At 42.4% G+C, this 27,756-nt stretch overlaps 1 protein-coding gene across 2 annotated transcripts in view; it reads right to left on the bottom strand.

The window, feature by feature from the left end:
- Nucleotides 1-8,189: 8,189 nt before the first annotated feature.
- The window catches only part of LOC138648037 (calcium-activated chloride channel regulator 1-like), a 54,325-nt gene continuing 34,758 nt past the window's right edge, over nucleotides 8,190-27,756 (bottom strand). For both annotated transcript variants that reach the window (XM_069737507.1, XM_069737508.1), the window contains exons 11-14: nucleotides 25,743-26,013; nucleotides 20,991-21,155; nucleotides 18,845-19,075; nucleotides 8,190-9,232 (exon numbers count right to left, since the gene is read on the bottom strand). In XM_069737507.1, the coding sequence (XP_069593608.1) occupies nucleotides 8,775-9,232; nucleotides 18,845-19,075; nucleotides 20,991-21,155; nucleotides 25,743-26,013 (1,125 nt within the window). In that variant the 3' untranslated portion in view covers nucleotides 8,190-8,774. The remainder of the gene's footprint in view (nucleotides 9,233-18,844; nucleotides 19,076-20,990; nucleotides 21,156-25,742; nucleotides 26,014-27,756) is intronic.

The following is a 27,756-nucleotide window of genomic DNA, read 5'->3' as shown; positions in this document are numbered from 1 at the left end:
CCTGGAACCAATTTAAAATTGCCTACAGCCATGTGTTATTATTTTAGGCCTTCGATGCCTGTCTGCGGTCACTCCTTCCACTAGGCCTCCACTGACCACACCACTGCTGCCCGTGTACCCCTGGAACCAATTTAAAATTGCCTACAGCCAGCCCAATTTTTTTATTTTAGGCCTTCGATGCCTGTCTGCGGTCCATTCTTTCAACTACTACTACACTGACCAGGTCACTGCTGTCCGTGTACCCCTGTAACCAATTTAAAATTGCCTACAGCCATGTGTTATTATTTTAGGCATTCGATGCCTGTCTGCGGTCCATTTTTTCAACTACTACTACACTGACCAGGTCACTGCTGCCCGTGTACCCCTGGAACCAATTTAAAATTGCCTACAGCCATGTGTTATTATTTTAGGCCTTCGATGCCTGTCTGCGGTCACTCCTTCCACTAGGCCTCCACTGACCACACCACTGCTGCCCGTGTACCCCTGGAACCAATTTAAAATTGCCTACAGCCAGCCCAATTTTTTTATTTTAGGCCTTCGATGCCTGTCTGCGGTCCATTCTTTCAACTACTACTACACTGACCAGGTCACTGCTGCCCGTGTACCCCTGGAACCAATTTAAAATTGCCTACAGCCATGTGTTATTATTTTAGGCCTTCGATGCCTGTCTGCGGTCACTCCTTCCACTAGGCCTCCACTGACCACACCACTGCTGCCCGTGTACCCCTGGAACCAATTTAAAATTGCCTACAGCCAGCCCAATTTTTTTATTTTAGGCCTTCGATGCCTGTCTGCGGTCCATTCTTTCAACTACTACTACACTGACCAGGTCACTGCTGCCCGTGTACCCCTGGAACCAATTTAAAATTGCCTACAGCCATGTGTTATTATTTTAGGCCTTCGATGCCTGTCTGCGGTCACTCCTTCCACTAGGCCTCCACTGACCACACCACTGCTGTCCGTGTACCCCTGGAACCAATTTAAAATTGCCTACAGCCATGTGTTATTATTTTAGGCCTTCGATGCCTGTCTGCGGTCCATTCTTTCAACTACTACTACACTGACCAGGGCACTGCTGGCCGTGTACCCCTGGAACCAACATCAGAAAATATAAAAATAAGTATTTTGCTTATAAAAAAGAAAATACTGGTGAGATATCAAATGCAGACATTTTAACATTAAAAACAAACACACAACTCTAATCTGGTACAGTACTAAAAATGGCCACCAGCTACAATTACTTTCTCCTGCAAGTAGTTAACTGAAAGTTTTTTTAAATTGAAAACACACATATGGCATCCACCGAGTGTTGTCCTGTCGCGTCTTCTTTATATTATTGCCGAGAAGATGCAAAATAATGAAAATAATAAAATCATTAATTACCAAAATAATAGAGAAAGTCAACACCACATTGCAAATAAACATTCATTCCAAATAAAGAAGCAGGGCGCGTCCGAGGGTGAGTATATACCTAATAAGAATATAATCACCCTCGGACGCGCAATGCTTATTTCCAACAGCCTTCCTTCCTAAGAATCAGCCCTTCCGTCGTGTAGAGAGACGTTGTGTTACACTCCAAGGTGTTCCCCAGGTTGCCTTTCCTGAGCTTCGATCTTCCGGCTCTCGTTTAGTAGTTCTTGGAAACTACTCTGCATTAGGCCTTCAAATTGGGTATGGGGTGTAGAGAGATGGTGTGTTCCACTCCAAGGTGTTCCCCAGGTTGCCTTTCCTGAGCTTCGATCTTCCGGCTCTCGTTTAGTAGTTGTTGGAAACTACGCTGCATTAGGCCTTCAAATTGGGTATGGGGTGTAGCGAGAGGGTGTGTTACACTCCAAGGTGTTCCCCAGGTTGCCTTTCCTGAGCTTCGATCTTCCGGCTCTCGTTTAGTAGTTCTTGGAAACTACACTGCATTAGGCCTTCAAATTGGGTATGGGGTGTAGAGAGAGGGTGTGTTACACTCCAAGGTGTTCCCCAGGTTGCCTTTCCTGAGCTTCGATATTCCGGCTCTCGTTTAGTAGTTGTCGGAAACTACGCTGCATTAGGCCTACAAATTGGGTATGGGGTGTAGAGAGAGGGTGTGTTACACTCCAAGGTGTTCCCCAGGTTGCCTTTCCTGAGCTTCGATCTTCATGCTCTCGTTTAGTAGTTGTCGGAAACTACGCTGCATTAGGCCTACAAATTGGGTATGGGGTGTAGAGAGAGGGTTTGTTACACTCCAAGGTGTTCCCCAGGTTGCCTTTCCTGAGCTTCGATCTTCCGGCTCTCGTTTAGTAGTTGTTGGAAACTACGCTGCATTAGGCCTTCAAATTGGGTATGGGGTGTAGCGAGAGGGTGTGTTACACTCCAAGGTGTTCCCCAGGTTGCCTTTCCTGAGCTTCGATCTTCCGGCTCTCGTTTAGTAGTTGTTGGAAACTACGCTGCATTAGGCCTTCAAATTGGGTATGGGGTGTAGCGAGAGGGTGTGTTACACTCCAAGGTGTTCCCCAGGTTGCCTTTCCTGAGCTTCGATCTTCCGGCTCTCGTTTAGTAGTTCTTGGAAACTACACTGCATTAGGCCTTCAAATTGGGTATGGGGTGTAGAGAGAGGGTGTGTTACACTCTAAGGTGTTCCCCAGGTTTCCTTGCCATTGCTTCGGTCTTCCGACTCTCGTTTAGTAGTTGTAGAAAAGTACACTGCATTAGGCCATACAAAATGGGTATGGGGTGGAGAGAGATGGTGTGTTACACTCCAAGGTGTTCCCCAGGTTGCCTTTCCTGAGCTTCTATCTTCAGGCTCTCATTAAATTGTGGTTAAATGGAACAACTGCATTTGGCGTACTAGTTGGTTTGGGGCCTACTATCGGTGTCTGCCACTCCTTGCTGTTCTCCTCCACTGAACAAAGCTGTGCCGCCTGTTTACTACGGTTGCCAATTTTGAACTGCATTTCGACTACTTACTGATTTGGCCCTACTCTCTGTGTCAGCCTCTCATTCCAGTTGTCCTCCACTGCAATGCCCCCTGGTTATTCCTGTGTTACCAATTTTGAACTGCATTTAGCCCACTTTCTTCTTTGGGCCTATATCTGTGTTTCCACTTCATCGTGCCCATTGCCCAGCCAGTGATAGATGAGTCTGCTGGTACATTGACCCATAACGCAACATTCCCCGTGCACGCTACACAACAACATTGTGACCCTGCTGAAAGTCAGGTTGCTCTTCCCGCATACCATACCACCTTACACGGGGACAAAGAGGAAGGTGCAGATGAAAGTGCAGGTTCCTTCATCAGGTGGGGGGAGGAATACTAGTTGGCGACGTCACTGGCACAGGGCCTCTCATAGTACGCAAAAGTGTTGCTGCCGGTGGGAGGCGCCCCCGCCGTGCAAACACACCGCTGTACTTTGAGGGGCCCTGTGCCAGTGCCAATGCCAACGAGTGGGCCCCCCCTGCTTGCTCAGGTTCACAGCACTTGCAAAGTTGAAATACTTACCTCTCCCTGCTCCACTGCCGTGACGTGGTCCAGATTTCCTGGGCCCACTAATTACTTGAACCAGCCCTACCCCCCACAACTTTAGCCAAATGACCCCCAATTTCAAATGCCTTCCAATTATTATAAGGTAAATTACGCTTGACAAGCTTCATTAAGAAGAATGGATGGTTTTGACATTAAAATGGCCACTCTAGGTGTTTTCCTGGCCCCCACTCACTGCCGACTATGCTGCCCCATTGACTTGCATTGGGTTTCGTGTTTCGGTCGATCCCGACTTTACGTCATAATCGGCCGATTTCACTCGACCCGACTTTGGACATAGTCGGGTTTCGCAAAACCCGGCTCGACTCTAAAAAGGTCAAGGTCGCTCAACTCTAGTGTTCACCCCTCACTTTTGTTATTTCGTTTCATAGGTGGATTCACATCCTTTATTCATTTGTTTGATTTCAGTATGATTGATCATCAGTATGTCTCCTCATTCTCCGCCACTAGATCACCAGGGTTAACGTGTTCTTTGTTCTTTGCTGCTACAGCCAGTCCAATTTTTGACAAGGGTGTCTATGATGCCCATAAAATATTTAAAAAAATGTACCCCCCATGGGGAAATGTTTATCAGCCCATGCACTTCGTGTATGAGCGTTACAAGTCTAGGAGACACGCTCCTTTACATTGGGCCTAGTTTTTAATGGGGCCTTCATCAATGTCTCATCATTCTCCACAACTAGAACACCAGGGTTAACATGTTCTGTGCTGCTACAGCAAGTACAATTTTTAGCAAGGGTGTCTATGATGCCCATAAAATATTTTTTAAAAATTTACCCCCATGGCAAAATGTTTGTCAGCCCATGCACCTAGTGTATGGTCATTACGAGTCTAGGAGACCCGCTCCTTTGTAATGGGAATTTTTTTTTTATGAGGCCCTCCTCCATGATTCTTCCAAGGGGAAATTGTGTTGCGTGCAAATTTGGGTCAAGGTGGCCATTGCATTCAATGCATAAGGAAACAGTATGGCAGGACAAACTGAAGAATGTGAAGTGGCTTTTCCTGTGGCCATCCAGTATCTGGGTTCAAAGGCTTATTGAGGTGTATATAACTTGATAGCTGGGCAGGTCTTGCATTCAATGCAACATTTTTTCAGGAAGCCCTCCTGTACCTCTCGTGAAAGGGTTATTGGGATGCGTCGTAATTCTTGGCAGCCCAGCCACTCACTGCATAGGCAATAACAGCATAGGAGACCCACTGTTTAATAATGGCCCTTTAAGAATATTAATGCCGCATGATGCCCCTCTAAAAATAGGCTTTGTGACTTTAAGAGTCCCTCCTTCAAAAAATAAAACAAGATGGGTCTCCTTATGTGTCACACACCACATGGCCAGCTAGGGTTGTTAAATGTTACAATGATATTTCCCAGTGAATGCATTTGTAGTGGTTGAAAGCAATGTTAAAGTTGAAAATGCATCAAAAAACGCTGGGCGTGAACATAGCCCAAGTGGTGGAAGAACATTTTGGTCTGGGGTTAATTATTTTGCCTTATATACAAGTCATTAGCCTGGAAAGGATGTACCTTAACATATTTCACAGCAAAATCCATTTTGGTTTTGTTTTTGTATGTTTTTTGGTGCACCTGTAAAAATGGCGTGAAACTCTGACAACATTGTTTACAGCTGTGACTTAGGAGTCAGAAATGCTTCCAGGGGCGATCCCCATGATGTCCCTGTGTCATTTGAGCAGTGTTTCCATCATTTTCAGATGTTTTTAGACCTTAAAATGACCCCCGGGGGGATCGCGGTATAAATACTCAGGTCTCCCATAGACTTACATTGGGCTCGATGCTCGGGTTGAATACCCGAGAATTCCAATCTGCTCGACCTGAGCAACGAGCACCCGAGCATTTAAGCGCTCGCCCATCACTACTCATCACTAGTAAGAAGCTGTTCTGCTGATTGTGAGAGTCATGCATAGAGAAAGCCATGACTTTTTCAGTTGAATAGAGGCATAGCAAAGATATCTGTTAAAAGTAAAGTTTATCGCAGCTTACTGAGTGGGGATAAACATCACTGTGAAGTCAGTGACCTATATCCTTTATACTGGTTATAGAATTGTGATTTTTGTGGCTAATCAGTAGTGAGGAGCAAACGTGCTAAGTTCTTATCCAAGTGTCTTGGGCGTGCTCGTATATTATGTTCATGTCCCCGTGGCTGCATGATTTGCAGCTGTTAGACAACCTGAACACATGTGGGGATTGCCTGTTTGTTAGGGAATCCCCACGTGTTCAGGCTGTCTCGGGTAAGACGTTATCAGAGCACGTTCACCCATCGCTACTAATCAGCTATAAAAAGCTAATCACTAAATCCACAATTTATGCACTCGTTAGAAAGTAGAGTGGTTGAAGTATCCAAAATTATGCCAAAAAGACACATAATTTATGTCATTTAGTGTAGCTCGTGGAACAGTGGGGCTGGATATGCTAGACGGCATGCCAAAAAGCAGAACTGGATATTCTGCACAACATGTGGAACAGCAGATTTGGATATGCAGGCAGCTTGGATCAGCACAGAGAGCCAGGTATGTGTACAGGCACATTGGAATAGAAGAGCCAAGCATGCAGGCAGACACATAGCAACAGCATAGCTGAGTATACAAACAGGCAGCTTGGAATAATAAAAATGAGTATGCAGATAGGCACCTCAGAAAAGCAGAGATGAGTGAGTGTACTTATATGTGGGGACAGAAGAGCTGAGTGTGTGGACAGGCACATTGGGACAGCATAGCCAAGCGTGTCGACTGTCAGAGATGACTTTGTCTTGTGGCACATAGTAAAAGAATCCAGGAACAAAGAGCTGAGTTAGCCTTGTGGCACACAGTAGTAGAATCTTGGAATGAAGCTAGACTCTGAACTACCTGAATACTAAGGCGTTATATCATGGCTGGAAAAAACTTAGGTTATGCATGTGACTCCATAGGTGCACACTGCTGCACCGGGAGCTTGAAATTGTTGCTCATGTATCATATGGTAAGTGTGTTCTCTATTCCTTACATGATTACACTTGTGACACCGGCTCCTTGTCTTGCCTTGGGTGGAGGTAAACTATTTAATTCTATGCTGCCCTCTCCTGCCTTGTTTTGGTATTACAACTTATAGTACTATGCTGCCCTCTTCTGCCTTAGTTTGGCATTGCAACATGTTTTTCTGATTTGAAGATAAGTGGCAGTTGGAGGTGGTGCGTGCGGCAGGAAGAGAACTTTATGGACGGTTTTGGTGGGGAGAGAAGGTAGAAAATTGGGGCTCCTGGATTGGGACAAGTGGGGTGTACAAATAGCACCCTATTCGGAGTGCCCCGCTTCTTACAGCAACAGAGTGCTGAGACAAGAGAAGGAACTGCAGAACTGCGCAGCTGATTCCCTGGATACCCCGATCTGATTAAGATCAGTTTGATCCTCCCGCTTCATGCAGCACAGTTAAGGTACCGTCACACATAACGATATCGTTAACGATATCGTTGCTTTTTGTGACGTAGCAACGATATTGTTAACTAAATCGTTATGCGTGACAGCGACCAACGATCAGGCCCCTGCTGGGAGATCGTTGGTCGCTGGGGAATGATCAGGACTTTATTTCGTCGCTGGATCACCTGGTGACATCGCTGAATCGGAGTGTGTGACGCCGATTCAGCGATGTCTTCACTGGTAACCAGGGTAAATATCGGGTTACTAAGCACAGGGCCGCTCTTAGTAACCCGATGTTTACCCTGGTTACCATTGTAAAAGTAAAAAAAAAAACACTACATACTTACATTCCTGTCACGTCCTTCAGCGTCAGCTTCCCTGCGTCCCCCAGTGTCAGCGCCGGCCAGCCGTAAAGCAAAGCAGAGCACAGCGGTGACGTCACCGCTCTGCTTTCCGGCCAGCGCTTACACAGTGCAGGGAAGCTGACACTGGGGGATGCAACAGGAATGTAAGTATGTAGTGTTTTTTTTTTTACTTTTACAATGGTAACCAGGGTAAACATCGGGTTACTAAGCACGGCCCTGCACTTAGTACCCCGATGTTTACCCTAGTTACCCGGGGACTTCGGCATCGTTGGTCGCTGGAGAGCTGTCTGTGTGACAGCTCCCCAGCGACCACACAACGACTTACCAACGATCACGGCCAGGTTGTATTGCTGGTCGTGATCGTTGGTAAATCGTTAAGTGTAACGGTACCTTTAGTCAAATGAAAAGTTACCACCATCCTTCCAAGGTCGGGACCGAGAAAAGGCTTTGACCGTCGCAATTGTAAGAAAAATTTTATCGGCTACCCATAACTGTTATATTGAAAAATATAAGGATTGTTTCAAGTCTTCAGTAAAGTTCATCTTTCAAGTTTGCACGAGACCTCAGTGTATGCTTTTTTCGTCCGCAGCCTCATCCCTTGTGGGCATCAACATAATTCACAGTCTGATATATCCGTCGTCTCCCCTTTATAATTGCCACCGAACCTAGGGATTGTTAGAGCCATCAGAGTCACCGTGACTGAACCATCCTCCGAGACACTAGGCCCTGCATCTCACAAGGCGGTACCTCATTCATAGCTTTTTTCTTTAATATTGGTAAAATATTTCTAGTGATCACTGATAATAATCTACATGTAGAGTTGGGAGCCATAAGTTTGTACTCCTCACAGTCCAAATATTTTTAATTCAATATGTACATTTTGGCATTCATTTAAATGAGCATAATGGTTCCAGCAAATCAAGTTTATTCAACGCATAAAAAATAGTTTTCCAGTATACACTCTATATCAATTCATCATAGATGTCACCATCCGGCTGTAAACATCTGTGTTTGGACCTTCCGTAAAAGTGAAAAGGGAGTTCTAGGCGTATTCCCATCTCCTATCTCATACTCACAGGATAGCCATAAATTTATAGTAGATTTTATAACACTAAAATGGGAAAGGGAATTCCAACCACCTCCTCACTGACATTAGCACCCATCACGGTCCGCTCTCTAGATAAATGTGGTTCCCATTGGTGGGACCTGCATCTACTATACATTTATGGCATATTTAGTGAATCTGTTATTATTGTGTGAGATTGGAATACCCCTCTAGACATAAATCTCCAGCTCTATTTTCTCAGTGGCTGCAGCACCAGGCAGGATGGATGTTGAGGACCTTTGTTCTGTAGATAGGTGCGAGTCACAGAGTTGAGACAACATCTATAAGATGCGTATTGCTTATATATTAAGGATTTGCTATAAATGTCATAAATTTGAATAACTTTTTTAATGTTTATCCCATATTGGCACGGACAGTGCTGATGTTCTTATAGTCTCATTTCTGGATTTTTTTTCTTCCTCTGGCAGCTTACAATGCAGGTCGTAATACTTATAATGATGCAGATAACAATGACCGTGGCACATACTATCAGTGTAAGTATGGCTATATCCGGTCGATCTGAGCTGTCAGTTGTAGGTACAGCCGTAGGTGCATTTGTTGATGCATTTGTTGGTGCAAATGTGGGAGCTGGTGTTGGTGGGATGACAAGTGCCGCCTGCGCTATGTTAGAAACATCTGATTTTTTATCAACTTTATCAATAGCAACTAAAGCAAAGAAAAGAATGGTTCCATTTTCTATTACGACATTTTCTGGCACAAATGAGAAGGTTTCTCTGTTTCCAGCTTCTTGTGGGGAGTAAGTGGAAATGTTTACTTGAGTTGTTCGGTCAAAGTTGTCTCTAAGGTCTTTAGGGTTGAGGCTCATTCTTAAATCATATTTTGTAGCTGGTGATAGAAATAAAAAAATACATCAGATTCATTATTCCAAAAACATTGCATTAACAATTTATATTTACTCAGAATTTTGGTAAAATACATGAAAGACCCATCCATTTTCCATTTCAATCATGTGGCCAGACACAAGGACATGACTTTTCGTCTTTGAAAGAAATTACAGAAAATACTTCCTTGTCTGGGCATTTATGTAAAAGGATAGCATCTTCGTCTACCCTACCCAGTTCAGATGATTAGCATCTAAGCAATCAGCCTAAATCTTGGCAAATCATGTGCCATCAGGGTCTTACTATAATTTGTCCAAATCGACACTAGTGACAAATCCTGTGCAATCCCAGATTCCCTAAATTCCCTATTACAGCGCTATGAAAAAGTATTCATACCATGTGGACTTTTCTACATTTTTGTCTCATTACACGCACAAAGTGATATGTATTTTATTGTTTTTTTGTTGACAAATTAGCACAAAGTAGCAAGTATTTATGAATTGTAAAGAAAATGATACATGGTTTTCTAATTACTTTATGTAGTCTGATACCCTTAAATGAAATCCCGAGTGACTAGTTGCCTCCAGAAGTCACATAATTAGTAAATAGAGACCATCTGTGAGTAACATTACAGCTGTTCTGTGAAGGCCTTGGAGGTTTGTTCGAGAACATTAGGTTTTAGATTTGTTTGAGAACCGCATCATGAAAACCAAGGCAGCCAAACTAACACCAGACAACCAAAGAAACACCAGACAGGTCATGGATAAGGTTTGGTAGAGAGGAAAGCTAAGTTAGTTTATAAAAAAAAGAGCCCAAGCGCTGAACATCTCAAGAAGAACTGTTCAATTCATCATCCAAAAATGAAAGTAGTGTGGCACAACTGCAAACCTACCAAGACATGGTCGTCTAATTACACTGGCCTACAAAAAATGGAGAGCACTAATAAGAGACACAGCCAAGTGGCCGCACTATAGAGGAGCTTCAGAGACCCACAGCTCAGGTGAGAGAATCTGTCCAGAGAACAACGATAAGTCATATACTCCACAAATCTGGCCTTTATAGAAGAAAGGCAAAAAAAAGCAATTTTTGAAAGCCATAGGAAGTCAATTTTCCAGTTTGCAAAAAGCCATGTATGGGACACAGCTGACATGTGAAAGAAGGTGTTCTGTGTACATGAGACCAAAGTAGATCTTTTTTGGATAAATGCAAAATGCTATGTGTGGAGGAAAACTAACAATGCACATCACCTTGAAAACACCATCACCACAGTCAAACATGGTGGTGGCAGCATCATATTTGGGTATGCTTTTCTTTAGCAGGGAAATAAGCTGGTTTGAGCTGATGGGAAGATTGATGGAGCTAACTACAGGGCAATCCTGTGGGAAATCTGTTAGACAATTTACTGTTTTAGATTGAAGCATATTCGTGTGTGGCCCAGTCAAAGTCCAGACCTAAATCCTACTGAGAATCTGTGGCAAGATCTTAAAATTGCTGTTCACAGACTATCCCATTTTAATCTCACTGAGCTACTTTGCAAAAGAGGAATAAGCAAAACGTTTAGCTTATAGCAAAGCTGGTAGAGACATATGAATACTTTTCAAGGCACTGTCAATTCACTGTTTAATATCTTAATGACTCATTTTCTGTACTAGGTTCCCTAAGGGAGGTCCCCATCATGCTTTTTAGGGATGTAACATATTTTTTTATATTCTCTTTTATTTTCTGATGGTAGATTTTTTTCTACCGAAGTCTTTCTTAAGCTAAAACGCACATAGGAGTGGTCCTCATCTGGAATTCATGGCTTAGTTTGTTTTATAAGTGCTGTTTGTTTGCAACTCTTTATCACATCTTTCACATGCACTTTGTACATATACTCTGCCTGCTCTTGGTATACATATACACTAGGACTTTATGTTTGGCATATTTTGTTTAACTCTATATTCATATATGAATAGTTATATTATAATACAGTTTGGGCAGCAGATGTCGCCCACGTTCTCCTGGAGGAACCACACACTGCTGTATGCTTTTAAGTTTCTAATAACTGAATTGTGAAAACAAGATTCACTTATGTATAGCCATTAGGCAATATTTACACAATTTTTTGAGTAAGTTTTTTGGAGCAGATCATCTCCAAAATCCCCAAGTGGCACAGAGTAACCAGTAAAGGTTAGCACACCGATACAGTTAAGGCCTCTTTCACACTTCCATCTTTCCCCTCCCATCACAATTCGTCGATTTTTGAGAATGCAGGATCCTGCAAAAAAATTTACAGGATCCTGCATTTTCCCATAGATCCTACATAAAAAAACAGACCGTCGGGCAGAGAAAATGCTCAGAGGAATGTTTTTTCTGCACGTCGGAAAATCGGGCAGCGATGCATCCTGCGCTGCCCGTCACTGGCTACAATGGAAGCCTATGGGCGCAGGACGCATTGCTGCCTGTGAAAAGCAGGAATCCAGCGACGGGTCCCGCCTTTTCAAACTGAGCATGCGTGGAAGAATTTCCCATCAAGGAAATTCTCTCTTGCTCGCTCTCTTTCTCTTTTTACTATTGATGCTGCCTATGCAGCATCAATAGTAACAAGATATAATGTGAAAAATAATAATAATAAAAAAAAAATCGCAGTATTCTCACCTACTGAAGTCCCGCGCAGCGTCACCGATGCTCCGGCAGCCAGTGTTCCTGGTAATACATTGCAAAATCTTGCGATAAGTCACGGTCTCGCGAGACCGTGACTTCTTGCGAGATTTCGCAATGTATTACTAGGAACGCTAGCTGCCGGGAGTATCGCTGCATGGGAACGCCGGTAGGTGAGAATATTGCGATTTTTTTATTTTTTTTTAACCTGGTTTGTGTTGTGTATGTGTTTTCGCAGCAGAAAACCGCTGCGAAGACACATACACAACAGGTGTAAATAGCCTCAACGGGTCCATCAGAAAGACGGGCCCAGTGCACACGTTTTCCACAATCTGCACAGGATCCGTCATTTCAACGTCTTGATGGATCCTGTGCAGATTTGGAAGACGGAAGTGTGAAAGAAGCCTAAGCCGCAAAGTAGAGTAGGGAGACATGGTCTCCTAGCACAGCTGTTCTCGGTTCTGTAGGCTTACCTATGGTCTATAAAATGGCTGAGGTGCCAACACAGCGCAGTAAGCCAAACACTTGGCATGGTGACGTCATTGCGCCATGCAGGGACTCTGACGTCCTTTGCGTGCGTCAGGGCTATGACACGGTGTTGGTCCACCTGAGCCTCACCGATGGAGCCATCATGATCCTGGATTAGGTGAGTATATAATTTTTTTAAATTTTAATTAAGACATACTGTATGTGGACATCTTAACCAACGGGAGACCCTGAAACACTGGTGGGCCTTCTTACAGTATAGAGATTACTGTAATGTGGGGGTCCTCTTAACATTTGGGAGCTAATGTGCGGGCCATTATACAATACTGTATAGGAGCTAATGTGGGGCCCATTATACAGTGTGGGGGCTATTATACAGTGTGGGGGTCATTATACAGTGTTTGTTCTACTGTGGGGGCCATTATACAGTGTGATGGCTTATGTGGGGTCATTATACTGTGTTTTGGGGTAGCAGTTGAAACATCATACTATATATGGAGGAGCTATGGGCCATATAAAATAATATCTGGAGGCAGAAATTATCGTCTGGGCAACATCCTCCCCATAGCATGGAAGATGTCATTTACATAAAGTGATAAAAACTGATTTCTCAGCAGCAAGGCATCTGATATAAGACACACAGGGAGGTCTTTCTTTCAGCAGTCTATAACCTGTATGCCTATATTAATAGTTTAGATAGGTCAAATGTGGTGACAGACTCCCTTTAACCCCTTCAAGACCCAGCCTATTTTGACCTTAAAGACCTTGCCGTTTTTTGCAATTCTGACCAGTGTCCCTTTATGAGGTAATAACTCAGGAACGCTTCAACGGATCCTAGCGGTTCTGAGATTGTTTTTTCGTGACATATTGGGCTTCATGTTAGTGGTAAATTTAGGTCAATAAATTCTGCATTTATTTGTGATAAACACGGAAATTTGGCGAAAATTTTGAAAATTTCGCAATTTTCACATTTTGAATTTTTATTCTGTTAAACCAGAGAGATATGTGACACAAAATAGTTAATAAATAACATTTCCCACATGTTTACTTTACATCAGCACAATTTTGGAAACAAAATTTTTTTTTGTTAGGAAGTTATAAGGGTTAAAATTTGACCAGCGATTTGTCATTTTTACAATGAAATTTACAAAACCATTTTTTTTAGGGACCACCTCACATTTGAAGTCAGTTTGAGGGGTCTATATGGCTGAAAATACCCAAAAGTGACACCATTCTAAAAACTGCACCCCTCAAGGTACTCAAAACCACATTCAAGAAGTTTATTAACCCTTCAGGTGCTTCACAGCAGCAGAAGCAACATGGAAGGAAAAAATGAACATTTAACTTTTTAGTCACAAAAATTATCTTTTAGCAACAATTTTTTTATTTTCCCAATGGTAAAAGGAGAAACTGAACCACGAAAGTTGTTGTCCAATTTGTCCTGAGTACGCTGATAACTCATATGTGGGGGTAAACCACTGTTTGGGCGCACGGCAGGGCTTGGAAGGGAAGGAGCGCCATTTGACTTTTTGAATCAAAAATTGGCTCCACTCTTTAGCGGACACCATGTCACGTTTGGAGAGCCCCCGTGTGCCTAAAAATTGGAGCTCCCCCACAAGTGACCCCATTTTGGAAACTAGACGCCCCAAGGAACTTATCTAGATGCATAGTGAGCACTTTGAACCCCCAGGTGCTTCACAAATTGATCCGTAAAAATGAAAAAGTACTTTTTTTTCACAAAAAAATTCTTTTAGCCTCAATTTTTTCATTTTCACATGGGCAACAGGATAAAATGGATCCTAAAATGTGTTGGGCAATTTCTCCTGAGTACACCAATACCTCACATGTGGGGGTAAACCACTGTTTGGGCACATGGTAAGGCTCGGAAGGGAAGGAGCGCCATTTGACTTTTTGAATGAAAAATTATTTCCATCGTTAGCGGACACCATGTCGCGTTTGGATAGCTCCTGTGTGCCTAAACATTGGCGCTCCCCCACAAGTGACCCCATTTTGGAAACTAGACCCCCCAAGGAACTTATTTAGATGCCTAGTTAGCACTTTAAACCCTCAGGTGCTTCACAAATTGATCTGTAAAAATGAAAAAGTACTTTTTTTTCACAAAAAAATTATTTTCGCCTCAATTTTTTCATTTTCACATGGGCAGTAGGATAAAATGGATCATAAAATTTGTTGGGCAATTTCTCCCGAGTACGCCGATACCTCATATGTGGGGGTAAACCACTGTTTGGGCACACGGCAGGGCTCGGAAGGGAAGGCGCGCCATTTGACTGTTTGAATGGAAAATTAGCTCCAATTGTTAGCGGACACCATGTCGCGTTTGGAGAGCCCCCTGTGTGCCTAAACATTGGAGCTCCCCCACAAGTGACCCCATTTTGGAAACTAGACCCCCCAAGGAACTTATCTAGATGCATATTGAGCACTTTAAACCCCCAGGTGCTTCACAGAAGTTTATAACGCAGAGCCATGAAAATAAAAAATAATTTTTCTTTCCTCAAAAATGATTTTTTAGCCTGGAATTTCCTATTTTGCCAAGGATAATGGGAGAAATTGGACCCCAAATATTGTTGTCCAGTTTGTCCTGAGTACGCTGATACCCCATATGTGGGGGTAAACCACTGTTTGGGCGCACGGCAGGGCTCGGAAGGGATGGCACGCCATTTGGCTTTTTAAATGGAAAATTAGCTCCAATCATTAGCGGACACCATGTCACGTTTGGAGAGCCCCTGTGTGCTTAAACATTGGAGATCCCCCAGAAATGACACCATTTTGGAAACTAGACCCCCAAAGGAACTAATCTAGATGTGTGGTGAGGACTTTGAACCCCCAAGTGCTTCACAGAAGTTTATAACGCAGAGCCATGAAAATAAAAAAAAAAATTATTTTCTCAAAAATGATCTTTTAGCCTGCAATTTTTTATTTTCCCAAGGGTAACAGGAGAAATTTGACCCCAAAAGTTGTTGTCCAGTTTCTCCTGAGTACGCTGATACCCCATATGTGGGGGTAAATCACTGTTTGGGCACATGCCGGGGCTCGGAAGTGAAGTAGTGACGTTTTGAAATGCAGACTTTGATGGAATGCTCTGTGGGCGTCACGTTGCGTTTGCAGAGCCCCTGATGTGGCTTAACAGTAGAAACCCCCCACAAGTGACCCCATTTTGGAAACTAGACCCCCAAAGGAACTTATCTAGATGTGTGGTGAGCACTTTGAACCCCCAAGTGCTTCATAGAAGTTTATAATGCAGAGCCGTGAAAATAATAAATACGTTTTCTTTCCTCAAAAATAATTATTTAGCCCAGAATTTTTTAATTTTCCCAAGGGTAACAGGAGAAATTTGACCCCAAAAGTTGTTGTCCAGTTTCTCCTGAGTACGGTGATACCCCATATGTGGGGGTAAACTACTGTTTGAGCACATGCCGGGGCTTGGAATTGAAGTAGTGACGTTTTGAAATGCAGACTTTGATGGAATGCTCTGCGGGCGTCACGTTGCGTTTGCAGAGCCCCTGATGTGCCTAAACAGTAGAAACCCCCCACAAGTGACCCCATTTTGGAAACTAGACCCTGAAAGGAACTTATCTAGATGTGTGGTGAGCACTTTGAACCCCCAAGTGCTTCATAGAAGTTTATAATGCAGAGCCGTGAAAATAATAAATACGTTTTCTTTCCTCAAAAATAATTATTTAGCCCAGAATTTTTTATTTTCCCAAGGGTTACAGGAGAAATTGGACCCCAAAAGTTGTTGTCCAGTTTCTCCTGAGTACGCTGATACCCCATATGTGGGGGTAAACCACTGTTTGGGCACACGTCGGGGCTCAGAAGGGAAGTAGTGACTTTTGAAATGCAGACTTTGATGGAATGGTCTGCGGGTGTCACGTTGCGTTTGCAGAGCCCCTGGTGTGCCTAAACAGTAGAGACCCCCCACAAGTGACCCCATTTTAGAAACTAGACCCCCCAAGGAACTTATCTAGATATGTGGTGAGCACTTTGAACCCCCAAGTGCTTCACAGACGTTTACAACGCAGAGCCGTGAAAATAAAAAATCATTTTTCTTTCCTCAAAAATTATGTTTTAGCAAGCATTTTTTTAGATTCACAAGGGTAACAGGAGAAATTGGACCCCAGTAATTGTTGCGCAGTTTGTCCTGAGTATGCTGGTACCCCATATGTGGGGGTAAACCACTGTTTGGGCACACGTCAGGGCTCGGAAGTGAGGGAGCACCATTTGACTTTTTGAATACGAGATTGGCTGGAATCAATGGTGGCGCCATGTTGCGTTTGGAGACCCCTGATGTGCCTAAACAGTGGTAACCCCTCAATTCTAACTCCAACACTAACCCCAACACACCCCTAACCCTAATCCCAACTGTAGCCATAATCCTAATCACAACCCTAACCCCAACACACCCCTAACCACAACACTAACCCCAACACACCCCTAACCCTAACCACAACCCTAATTCCAACCCTAACCCTAAGGCTATGTGCCCACGTTGCGGATTCGTGTGAGATATTTCCGCACCATTTTTGAAAAATCTGCGGGTAAAAGGCACTGTGTTTTACCTGCGGATTTTCCGCGGATTTCCAGTGTTTTTTGTGCGGATTTCACCTGCGGATTCCTATTGAGGAACAGGTGTAAAACGCTGCGGAATCCGCACAAAGAATTGACATGCTGCGGAAAATACAACGCAGCGTTCCCGCGCGGTATTTTCCGCACCATGGGCACAGCGGATTTGGTTTTTCATATGTTTACATGGTACTGTAAACCTGATGGAACACTGCTGCGAATCCGCAGCCAAATCCGCACCGTGTGCACATAGCCTAATTCTAAAGGTATGTGCACACGCTGCGGATCCGCAGCAGTTTCCCATGAGTGTACAGTTCAATGTAAACCTATGGGAAACAAAAATCGCTGTACACATGCTGCGGAAAAACTGCACGGAAACGCAGCGGTTTACATTCCGCAGCATGTCACTTCTTTGTGCGGATTCCGCAGCGGTTTTACAACTGCTCCAATAGAAAATCGCAATTGTAAAACCGCAGTGAAATGCGCAGAAAAAAACGCGGTAAATCCGCCATAAATCCGCAGCGGTTTAGCACTGCGGATTTATCAAATCCGCAGCGGAAAAATCCGCAGAGGACCAGAATACGTGTGCACATTCCTAACCCTAACCCTAGCCCTAACCCTACCCCTAACCCTAACCCTACCCCTAACCCTACCCCTAACCCTAACCCTACCCCTAACCCTAACCCTACCCCTACCCCTAGCCCTAACCTTAACCCTAACCCTACTCCTAACCCTAACCCTACCCCTAACCCTAACCCTATTCTAACATTAGTGGAAAAAAAAAAATTCTTTATTTTTTTATTGTCCCTACCTATGGGGGTGACAAAGGGGGGGGGGGTCATTTATTATTTTTTTTATTTTGATCACTGAGATAGATTATATCTCAGTGATCAAAATGCACTTTGGAACGAATCTGCCGGCCGGCAGATTCGGCGGGCGCACTGCGCATGCGCCCGCCATTTTGGAAGATGGCGGCGCCCGGGAGAAGACGGACGGGACCACGGCTGGATCGGTAAGTATGATAGGGTGGGGGGGGACCACGGGGGGGGGATCGGAGCACGGGGGGGGGAATCGGAGCGCGGGAGGGGTGGAACGGAGCGCGGGGGGCGTGGAACGGAGCACGGGGGGGCTGGAATGGAGCACGGGGGGGTGGAACGGAGCACGGGGGGGGGTGGATCGGAGTGCAGGGGGGGTGATTGGAGCACGGGGGGGTGATTGGAGCACGGGGGGAGCGGACACGAGCACGGGGGGGAGCGGAGCACTGGACGGAGGGGAGCCGGAGCAGTGTACCGGCCAGATCGGGGGGGTGGGGGGGCGATCGGAGGGGTGGGGTGGGGGCACACTAGTATTTCCAGCCATGGCCGATGATATTTCAGCATCGGCCATGGCTGGATTGTAATATTTCACCCGTTATAATGGGTGAAATATTACAAATCGCTCTGATTGGCAGTTTCACTTTCAACAGCCAATCAGAGCTATCGTAGCCACGAGGGGGTGAAGCCACCCCCCTGGGCTAAACTACCACTCCCCCTGTCCCTGCAGATCGGGTGAAATGGGAGTTAACCCTTTCACCCGATCTGCAGGGACGCGATCTTTCCATGACGCCGCATAGGCGTCATGGGTCGGAATGGCACCGACTTTCATGACGCCTACGTGGCGTCAAAGGTCGGGAAGGGGTTAAGGCTGGTGGTGAAAATAGTTTCCTACAGTTGTTGTGGCTGATTAAGGTAACTTGTTCTTCTTAATAATATATCATGTATTTCACCATCAAATATGTTATTTATTTGTCTAGGCAAACCAATATATGAATACAGATGAGTGATAGTGTCAATACACTGACTGGTCATTTTTTATTTGTTAAATTATTAGCCCTGAAAAATAAAAGATATATTCTATGAAAATGCCTCACCAGTTCCTTGGTCCAGTTCATCACCAGTGGCTGTCCAGGATAAAGAAACACTTTCATTCACTATCTTTGCCTCTAGATCAGTTATTTTCTCTGGTTTAAAAATGTCTGTTGGAAGTGCAGGTGGTACATTGGATATCATAAAAGATCCACCCGATGCAGTTCTGCTAAATGTATCCACTTCAAGTTGTTCTTCATCGATTACTGGTCTTGGTGGATTCATAGACACCACTCCTAAATAAACCCAAAAGTACACGTGTTAGAGTTTTGTTTGTTTTTTTCATATTTTTTTCATTGCATATTAACTTTTAGCCTCATTAAAACATTTTGTGCTGCAGGGACTGGCAGAAAGTCTCCTGACCCAAACTTGACAGTGGCTTAAGAATATATGGGGCTTTCAAGTTTGGGTCAGAAGACCCATTGTCACTATTCCACCCCTCAATCTGTCTAGTATGCAGTTACTGACAGCTCAGTCGTCCAGTCTGGTGCAGGGGCGTGCTAAGCTGTCAGTGTTTTCATTGACGGCTCGGTTTGCAAATCTGAGACTAGGAGGTTCTGGGCTGCCTTCAGGTGTTCCCTGTCCCAGGTGATTCCCCAGCTGCTTAACTGGGCTGTCAGTCTCAGATCTCTGACAGACATACATTCAGCTCTGTGTGGCTTGTCTCTCTGTGTCTTATGTTCTGTTTGTGGATCTTTCTGCTGCCTGACCTTGGACATTGTTCTGACCATTTGTCTTGCCTGCTTTCTTTGCTCTGATCCGCTTTCCTCCTGGCATTCTGACATCGGACCGTTACCTGACTGTGCCTTTATCTCTTACCTCTGTTTATGACATTCCCTCCTGGCTTTTGATCTCAGACCCCTTAACTACCCTGACTCTCAGCTTGTCTGCGAGAAGTTACTCAGTGACACACCGATGGCCAGTTCTTGCATCACAGGTGCTACATGGACCATTTGCATTAACGTTTGAATGAAGCTTTAGTTTGAATTAAAGACACCTATAAGGTACCTTTAAGTTTTTTGGATATTTTTGTGAAATGAAAAACATTGTGACCAGATGTTATATGATAGTAAATAAGTAATTCTGAAACACAATACAAAACCCATTGTCATTTTTTGCTATGTTTTATATAACTGCAGAAAACTCTAGGTGTATTGGAAAGGGTCAATTTAATGGTTCAGTTTGATTTCCCCACTTTAGTTTCAGCTTTGATTTAGTGCTTCGGAAAGGAGTTACGAAGGACTACCAGGTATCACAACATTTCTAACCACTTATCTTAGGACAAATGGACTCAACACAAACATGCTATGCTTCTGGAAAGGACTACGCCTATCTTAGTTCTCCATATACAGTATATTAGGAGAAGCTAAGGAGGTATGAAAGTTATGGCTAGACAAAGAACAGTTGGGCCAAGATGAAATTGCATCATACAAAAGGAAGAATACTCTCATTATCAATGTCTGAGCCTGCTATATAGCAGGAGGCTGCCCGAGATATGAATGTTGAGTATATAGTACATGTTTGTTATTGTCATGTATGCAGTTGATGATGATACTATGTTTTGATTTGTCCTTTTCATTCTAGTAAACTGTTATTTCTTTTAGCCATTGATTATGAATCCATTTATTCTTGCAATTTTAAATCCATTGTAAATCAATGAGGCTCTTTTTAAGAAGGTTTTCATATAGAAAGTTAAAGGGATTGTCCAGGCTTGTGTTGAAAGTCTGCAGTCACTTTATGCGATTACAGACTTCTGAATCCTCATAGCACGCACTGCACACTGTCAGATCGAGAACAGGGGATCTATGACGTCAAGTCTGCAATATGTATACTTTCGGCCACATTACGGCTAAACATGCGCTGCCTCACTGAATTCACTTGTATTGAGCGAGGCCGTGCACATTCGGGGCACATCGCAACTCTTTGCTATGATTTAGTTGCTTGCTGCGAATGAAGGAACTACCACTGAGTCCCAGTGAATTGATACATGAAGTGGCAAATTTGTTATATCATGCGAATGTTTGATTTACTCTTCAGCCTCTAGTGTCATTGTGACTGGGGGACTGTAAACCATGAGAATATTGTATGTATAAGAAAAATACATTCATATTTCAATATCTAAAATATAACAATATTAACACGTCTTCATACCATTCTCCACATATCCTGGTATATAGAGAGCACGGTTTCGAGGAAGGACCAGACGAGCATTTTTTTTGCTGCTTTCGACACGCACTTTTAAGTTGTATCTTCCACCAACTGAGAAAGATGTGAAGTACCTTGAGTAGATGCCATCATTTTTAGCAATATCAGGACCTTGAGGGAAAATAGAATATTTTTAGTAGTGTAATAAGTAAAAGTACATACAGTAACTGTTTATAGAAATACTACGTAACCCCGTAAGAACCAGGCCTAATTTATTCTTAATGTCTAAATATTGTTTTATAAGTTTACATCATTACATTTCAGGTGCCATCATTTTTGTATTTTTTGTCAACTTAGTTGTTTGAGGGCTTTTATTGTTGCAGAATAACTTGTGTTTGCCAGTGCCATCATTTTGGGGTATATACAGCACAATATCTAACTTTTATTAACCCTTCAAAGGAAGAAATAGAAAAACACAGTGATTTTTCTCTTTTTGGCATTATAAATTTGACGCTTTTTATTTGTTGAGCAAATATTATGTTGACTGTATTCTGTGGGTATTAACTTTTTTCATGGTGATACCAAGTTTGTATCTTGTTATTTACTGATTAAATACAGTTATATGAAAAAGTTTGGGCACCCCTATTAATCTTAAGCTTAATGTTTTATAAAAATTGTTTTTTTTGCAACAGCTATTTCAGTTTCATATATCTAATAACTGTTGGACACAGTAATGTTTCTGCCTTGAAATGAGGTTTATTGTACTAACAGAAAATGTGCAATCTGCATTCAAACAAAATTTGACAGGTGAATAAGTATGGGTACCCCACCAGAAAAGTGACATTAATATTTAGTATTTCCTCCTTTTGCAAAAATAACAGCCTCTAGTCGCTTCCTGTAGCTTTTAATGAGTTCCTGGATCCTGGATGAAGGTATTTTTGAAAATTCCTCTTTACAAAACAATTCCAGTTCAGTTAAGTTTGATGGTCGCGGAGCATGGACAACCCTCTTCAAATGATCCCACAGATGTTCAATGATATTCAGATCTGGGGACTGGGATGGCCATTCCAGAACAGTGTAATTGTTCCTCTGCATGAATGCCTGAGTAGTTTTGGAGCGGTGTTTTGGATCATTGTCTTGCTGAAAGATCCATCCCCTGCGTAACTTCAACTTTGTCACTGATTCATGAACATTATTGTCAAGAATCTGCTGATACTGAGAAGAATCCATGCGTCCCTCAACTTTAACAAGATTCCCGGTGCCGGCATTGGCCACACAGCCCCAAAGCATGATGGAACCTCCACCAAATTTTACTGTGGGTAGCAAGTGTTTTTCTTGGAATGCTGTGTTTTTTGGCCACCATGCATAACGCCTTTTTGTATGACCAAACAACTCAATCTTGGTTTAATCAGTCCACAGGACCTTCTTCCAAAAAGAAATTGGGTTCTCCAAATGTGCTTTTGCATACCTCAGACGACTCTGTTTGTGGCGTGCTCGCAGAAACGGCTTCTTTCGCATCACTCTCCCATACAGCTTCTCCTTGTGCAAAGTGCGTTGTATAGTTGACTGATGCACAGTGACACCATCTGCAGCAAGTTGATGCCCATACTTATGCACCTGTCAAATTTAGTTTGAATGCAGATTGCACATTTTCTGTTAGTACAATAAACCTCATTTCAAGGCAGAAACATTACTGTGTCCAACAGTTATTAGATATATGAAACTGAAATAGCTGTTGCAAAAAAACAAATTTTTATAAAATATTAAGCTTAAGATTAATAGGGGTGCCCAAACTTTTTCATATAACTGTAGTATTTCTCATTATGCTAAATCGGTAAAATTGCAAAGCGCTTGTAAAAATAATCAACTTTGCAATTTACTTGTTATTAAAAATCTTCTCTGTTCTCAAGAGTGTAGAAGATTTCTAAATCTTATAGTTTACTGCTTGTTGCCCTAGTTACTGTCCACCACTGCTATCTACAGTGGTGGCCGTTCTCCTAGGCAAAGAGCACTGCTTACCAAATCTTTCAAGTAGAGATTGTAAGTACTTCTAGAGGGTAAGAACTTTGATGGGAGTGCTTCCTTAATTATAATATCCTAATATTCAGGCTATACAGCTGCCATTTAGACATATATAATAGACTACTACACAGCCAAACCCTGTGTAGTCTTTGCCTGCAGTCTTAATGCCTACGATCTTCAAAGGAAACTCCCAATAAAATAAATCACATTGCAAAGAAGCAAATTAAATTGTAGTTATATTTATATTATTGGCTCAGAACAAAGCAAGAATTATCAGCTCTATATAACATAAACTTAATACAGACTATTAAACCAACTCTTACTGCATCAATAATGCTCCATTGGTCTTGAGAAACACCTGTCATTTTTCTACTTTTTTGTTTTAGCCTGTTTTGACTACTGAAAAATATCGTTTTATCTGAGGCTGCCAAGTCAATCCAGACCTCAATCTAAAGGAGAATTTTTAGCTAGAGTTTAAGTATCTGTTCACTCACTATCTCCAGTCTTATGCTTTGTTGAGTTGCTCATGCTTTGTCAAGAAGTGGTATTTCTATCTACATCAGCACAGCTAATTGCCAACCTGATTTCTTCTTTTTTTTTGTCAATGTATCAAGAAATTAAGGACAGTTAACGTTTTATGGACATATTGGAAAAGCAGAACAAATAAAGATTACAATAATTTATTACTACTATGGCACAGGATCTAAGTTTGATATTAACTTTTGCTCTTTTGTTTTTTTCTCCTCTTTTAAGAGCTATAAGTTTTCTATTTTTCCATTGACAGAGCCATATGTTATCTCATGCTCTTGGGGATGATTCGTAGTTTTGAACGACACTCATTTTACACATATAATGTACTGAAAAATTGTAAAAAAATATTCCAATTAAAGGGCCACTGTCACCCCCCTCCAGCCATTATAAACTAAAAGAGCCACCTTGTGCAGCAGTAATGCTGCATTCTAACAAGGTGGCTCTTTTAGTTTTGTGTTCATGTATTACTAAAATAAAGCGCTTTGAAACTTTTCAAAAATACCTGTCTTTGTTCACGGAGGCGGGTCTGAAGCCTCCTCTGTGAAGCGCCCAACTGCCGTCACTCATCTCTTCTGGGGTGATGGTCTCCGCACCCTGCGCGCTGTTCTTCTTAAATCTGTTGCCTGCGCTGTGCGTGCCTGCCTTGGGCAGGCGCAGTGAGAATTGGCAGTCATAGCTCAATGCCGGGTTCCTGACTGCGCCTGTGCGGGCAGTGCGGCCACCCTGTTACTGAATCCCCGCCTCGCACTGTGTTATGCATTATGCACAGTGCGGGGCTGGGATTCCTGGGCATGCGCACTGCGCTTGTCAGACGCTCCCCCAGGTTCCCCGCCTTCCAGCGTCGGTCTGTGCAGGAATCTGCCCAGGAATCCCAGCCCCGCACTTGCTGCACAAGGTAGCTCTTTTAGTTTATAACGGCTGGAGGGGGGTGACAGTGGCCCTTTAAGGTCGGTCGGTACGATTATGGCGATACTAAACTTACATTTTGTTAGTGGCTTAAAATATTTTGTTTGTGTTGCCATTTTCTGAGACCCATAACTTTTATATTCTTCTGTCCATGAACATTAATAAGGGCTTTTTTTGCATGTGAAGCTGTAGTTTTTATTCTTACCATATGGGAATACAAACAACATTTTGATTGCTTTTTATTGTACACTTGAGGGAACGTGCATCTACTCTATTAAAAAAAAAAAACCCTTATGACTTACTTACAGGTATCAAATATGTTTATTTTTGGATAGGGAAAATGGGTGATTAAAATTTTATTTATTTTTTAAAATTGTATAAAACATTTTTGTAGTAAAACTCACCATTTCCTAGGAAGTCTAGGAGGCTTGGCTGTGCATTGGCACCAACCTCCGATTGCTCAAACTGACTCCCCACCATAATTGCGCCACTCGAAAGGCTGCTGTCAAAGCTTGACAGTGACACATTCAAGTATTTAAACAGCAGAGATCTGAGCTAGCTCCAATCTCTGCTATTGGAGGAAGGTGTTGATAGAGTTACATAGCCTGTCATGTCCATCTTAGTCCGATCTATACACCGGTACCTACTCCATGCTGAATGTACAGAATATGTCATGGAGCTAAAAGGGTATACAACAATATTTATGGACACTAAGAAAGCTCTCAATTTTAGGGTGCAGACAGACATCCGTATTACTCACACGAGAATCACATCGCAGTCCTTGGACTGGCCATCGGTTCTACTGACCTGAGCCTGACAGCTGCATAGAAATACATGCTGTCCCATTCTATTCAGAAGAGCCGACTGCCAGTCCGAGGATTGCAATGCAATCCTAGTGCTAGTAGTACATCAATCCGACTGCCCCCTTAATGGACTGTCCAGTAAACCTAGCAATGACTTTTAGGTCAGGTGTACACATTCAGTATTTAGTCAGTATTTTACATAAGTATTTGTAAGCCAAAATCAGGAGTGGAAAAATCAGAGGAAAAATATAATAGAAACTCATGCACCCCTTCCTTATTTTTCACCCACTCCTGATTTTCTCTTACAAATACTGATATAAAATACGGACGATATGCTGAAAGTATGAATGCTGCCTTAGAGTAAGGAGTGAAAAATCAAAAATCAATTACAGCGTGTTAGATTATTGCAATGAATGTAGATAACTTTGCAGGGATCTGCTTTCCCATTGACATTTAATACATTTCTTCTAAACGTTTCATATAAATGTAATATTACCTGCTCCATTATCTAGAAGTTCTAAGGTTTGGGATTTTCCGCTAGTTTCTTCAATGATGGCGGTAACTTTGACATTAATCACAGGCAGTAGACCTTGACTGACAGAGGCATAGACAACTACTGGATTAGGGTAGTTAACGGTGTCTTGATTCATATGGGCATTTACAACAACGGGAGGAACATTGGCATCCACCGCTTTGGAGGTTACAGTTATTCCAATTGCTTGTGAAGATGAATGACCATTACAAAGACTGTAATGCCAGGCGCCCATCTAGTAAGTAAAAACAAGCAGATGTTAACACTGTAAAGTACTTTTGAATGAAGCTTCCACTATCAGTTTTTTGAGGGTGCGTGTTTTTGCTGTACAAAAAAAACACAGCGTTTTACAGTCGCAGCAAAGTGGATGAGATTTATAGAAATCTTGCCCATGATCCTTTATTTTTATGCTGCAAAAACTGACCTGCGATGTGTTTTTGAAATCAGCAACATGTTAATTTCTCTGCTGAGTTTTCTAAGGAGATTTTCCCAATAAAATTGCATTAAATGTGGATAATCAACAGGTAAATCTGCATTTTAGTGCATTTCCACTGCTGGAATACACTAAAGTACCGTAAGTGTAACCCATTTGACTATCAATAAAGTATCAAAAACAAAGCAGTTTAATTTAAAAGATGACTACCAAAAAAAGACAAAAACAGCAGCAGCAAAATGCAATTAAAACGTAAAACTATGCACTAACAAAAAATAATATGAAAAAAACCACAAGTAATCTTAATGAAATTAGCTAATAGTTGCAGAAATGCTGCAGAATATCTACAGCATCAAAAACTCAACCTAAGGTTCATTGACACATCAGTTTTTAGGTACATGTGCAGTTCATGGTTAGTGATCGAACCTGTAATAGTCTATGGGGCTGATCACACGTCAGTGATTTTTTTTTTTGCTGACTGAGTGGTCCATGCAAAATTGCAGAGACATGTCTGATATTGATCCGTGCAGGATAAACCTCGTCAATGAAAGTCTATGGGTCTGTCAAAAACTCAAACAGTACTTGATGCCATCCGTGTGCTGTGCGTTTTTCACTGACTGATTATTAGGAGACGGTCAAGAATTTTTTTGTTTCAACTGTGAAAAAACTGATGAAACTCACACCAAATTCTGATGAAGCTCTGATGAAAATCATTGATGAAACTTGTCCCGTTTTATTTGTACGTGAAAAACACTGAAGTCTGAATGAGCCCTAATATTCATCTTGTGAATGTGACCTAAGGCCACGTTCAGTATTTGGTCAGTATTTTATTTACATCAGTATTTGTATGTCAAAACCAGGAGTGGCACAATCAGAGGAAAAGTATAATAGAAACATATGCACCACTTCTGTATATATCACCCACTCCTGGTTTTGGCTTACAAATGCTGATGCAAAATACTGACCAAATACTGAATGTGTGAACATGGCCTTAAAGTTTTAGTTAAAGTTGATTTTGCCAGGATAATTCATCCTCATAGAAGATAACAGTTTTGAATATTTAATAAAGGATATTAATATTTATGTCTTTACACCTTGAGCGTAATAACCATATAATTTCTATAATTCTAGGCTATATAATGATATGTGTAATTCTCGGTTACATAATTTCTAGGTTATGTCCAGATTCATATCCACATTTTTTTTATTGTCACAATGTATTTACCTGCAGATAATTAGTGGATAGTTGAAAGGAGTTTAGGATCAGACAACACAGAGTTTATTGCTTGCCTCTTACCATAGGACATATTGGCCTGCATTGGGGCCGCAAACAAAATATTAGGATGTTTTCATCAAGAGTTATTGCATTATACCATGAAGTCTAATTTTAGTTATGTTGGGTGTTGTGAATTCTGTGGCCAAGCTCCCTCCTGTGGTCGAGAGTGGTACTTCGGCTGGTTCTGTCTATGAGCTTCCTTTGGTGGATGAGAGTGGTACTGCGGCTTCTGAGTTTCCTTCCTCAGGTGATGAGGTTAAGTCGTTAGG

This window comes from Ranitomeya imitator, chromosome 8 (genome assembly GCF_032444005.1).
Source record: "Ranitomeya imitator isolate aRanImi1 chromosome 8, aRanImi1.pri, whole genome shotgun sequence".
NCBI lineage: Eukaryota > Metazoa > Chordata > Amphibia > Anura > Dendrobatidae > Ranitomeya > Ranitomeya imitator.
This window is presented reverse-complemented; position numbering and strand designations above follow the sequence as displayed.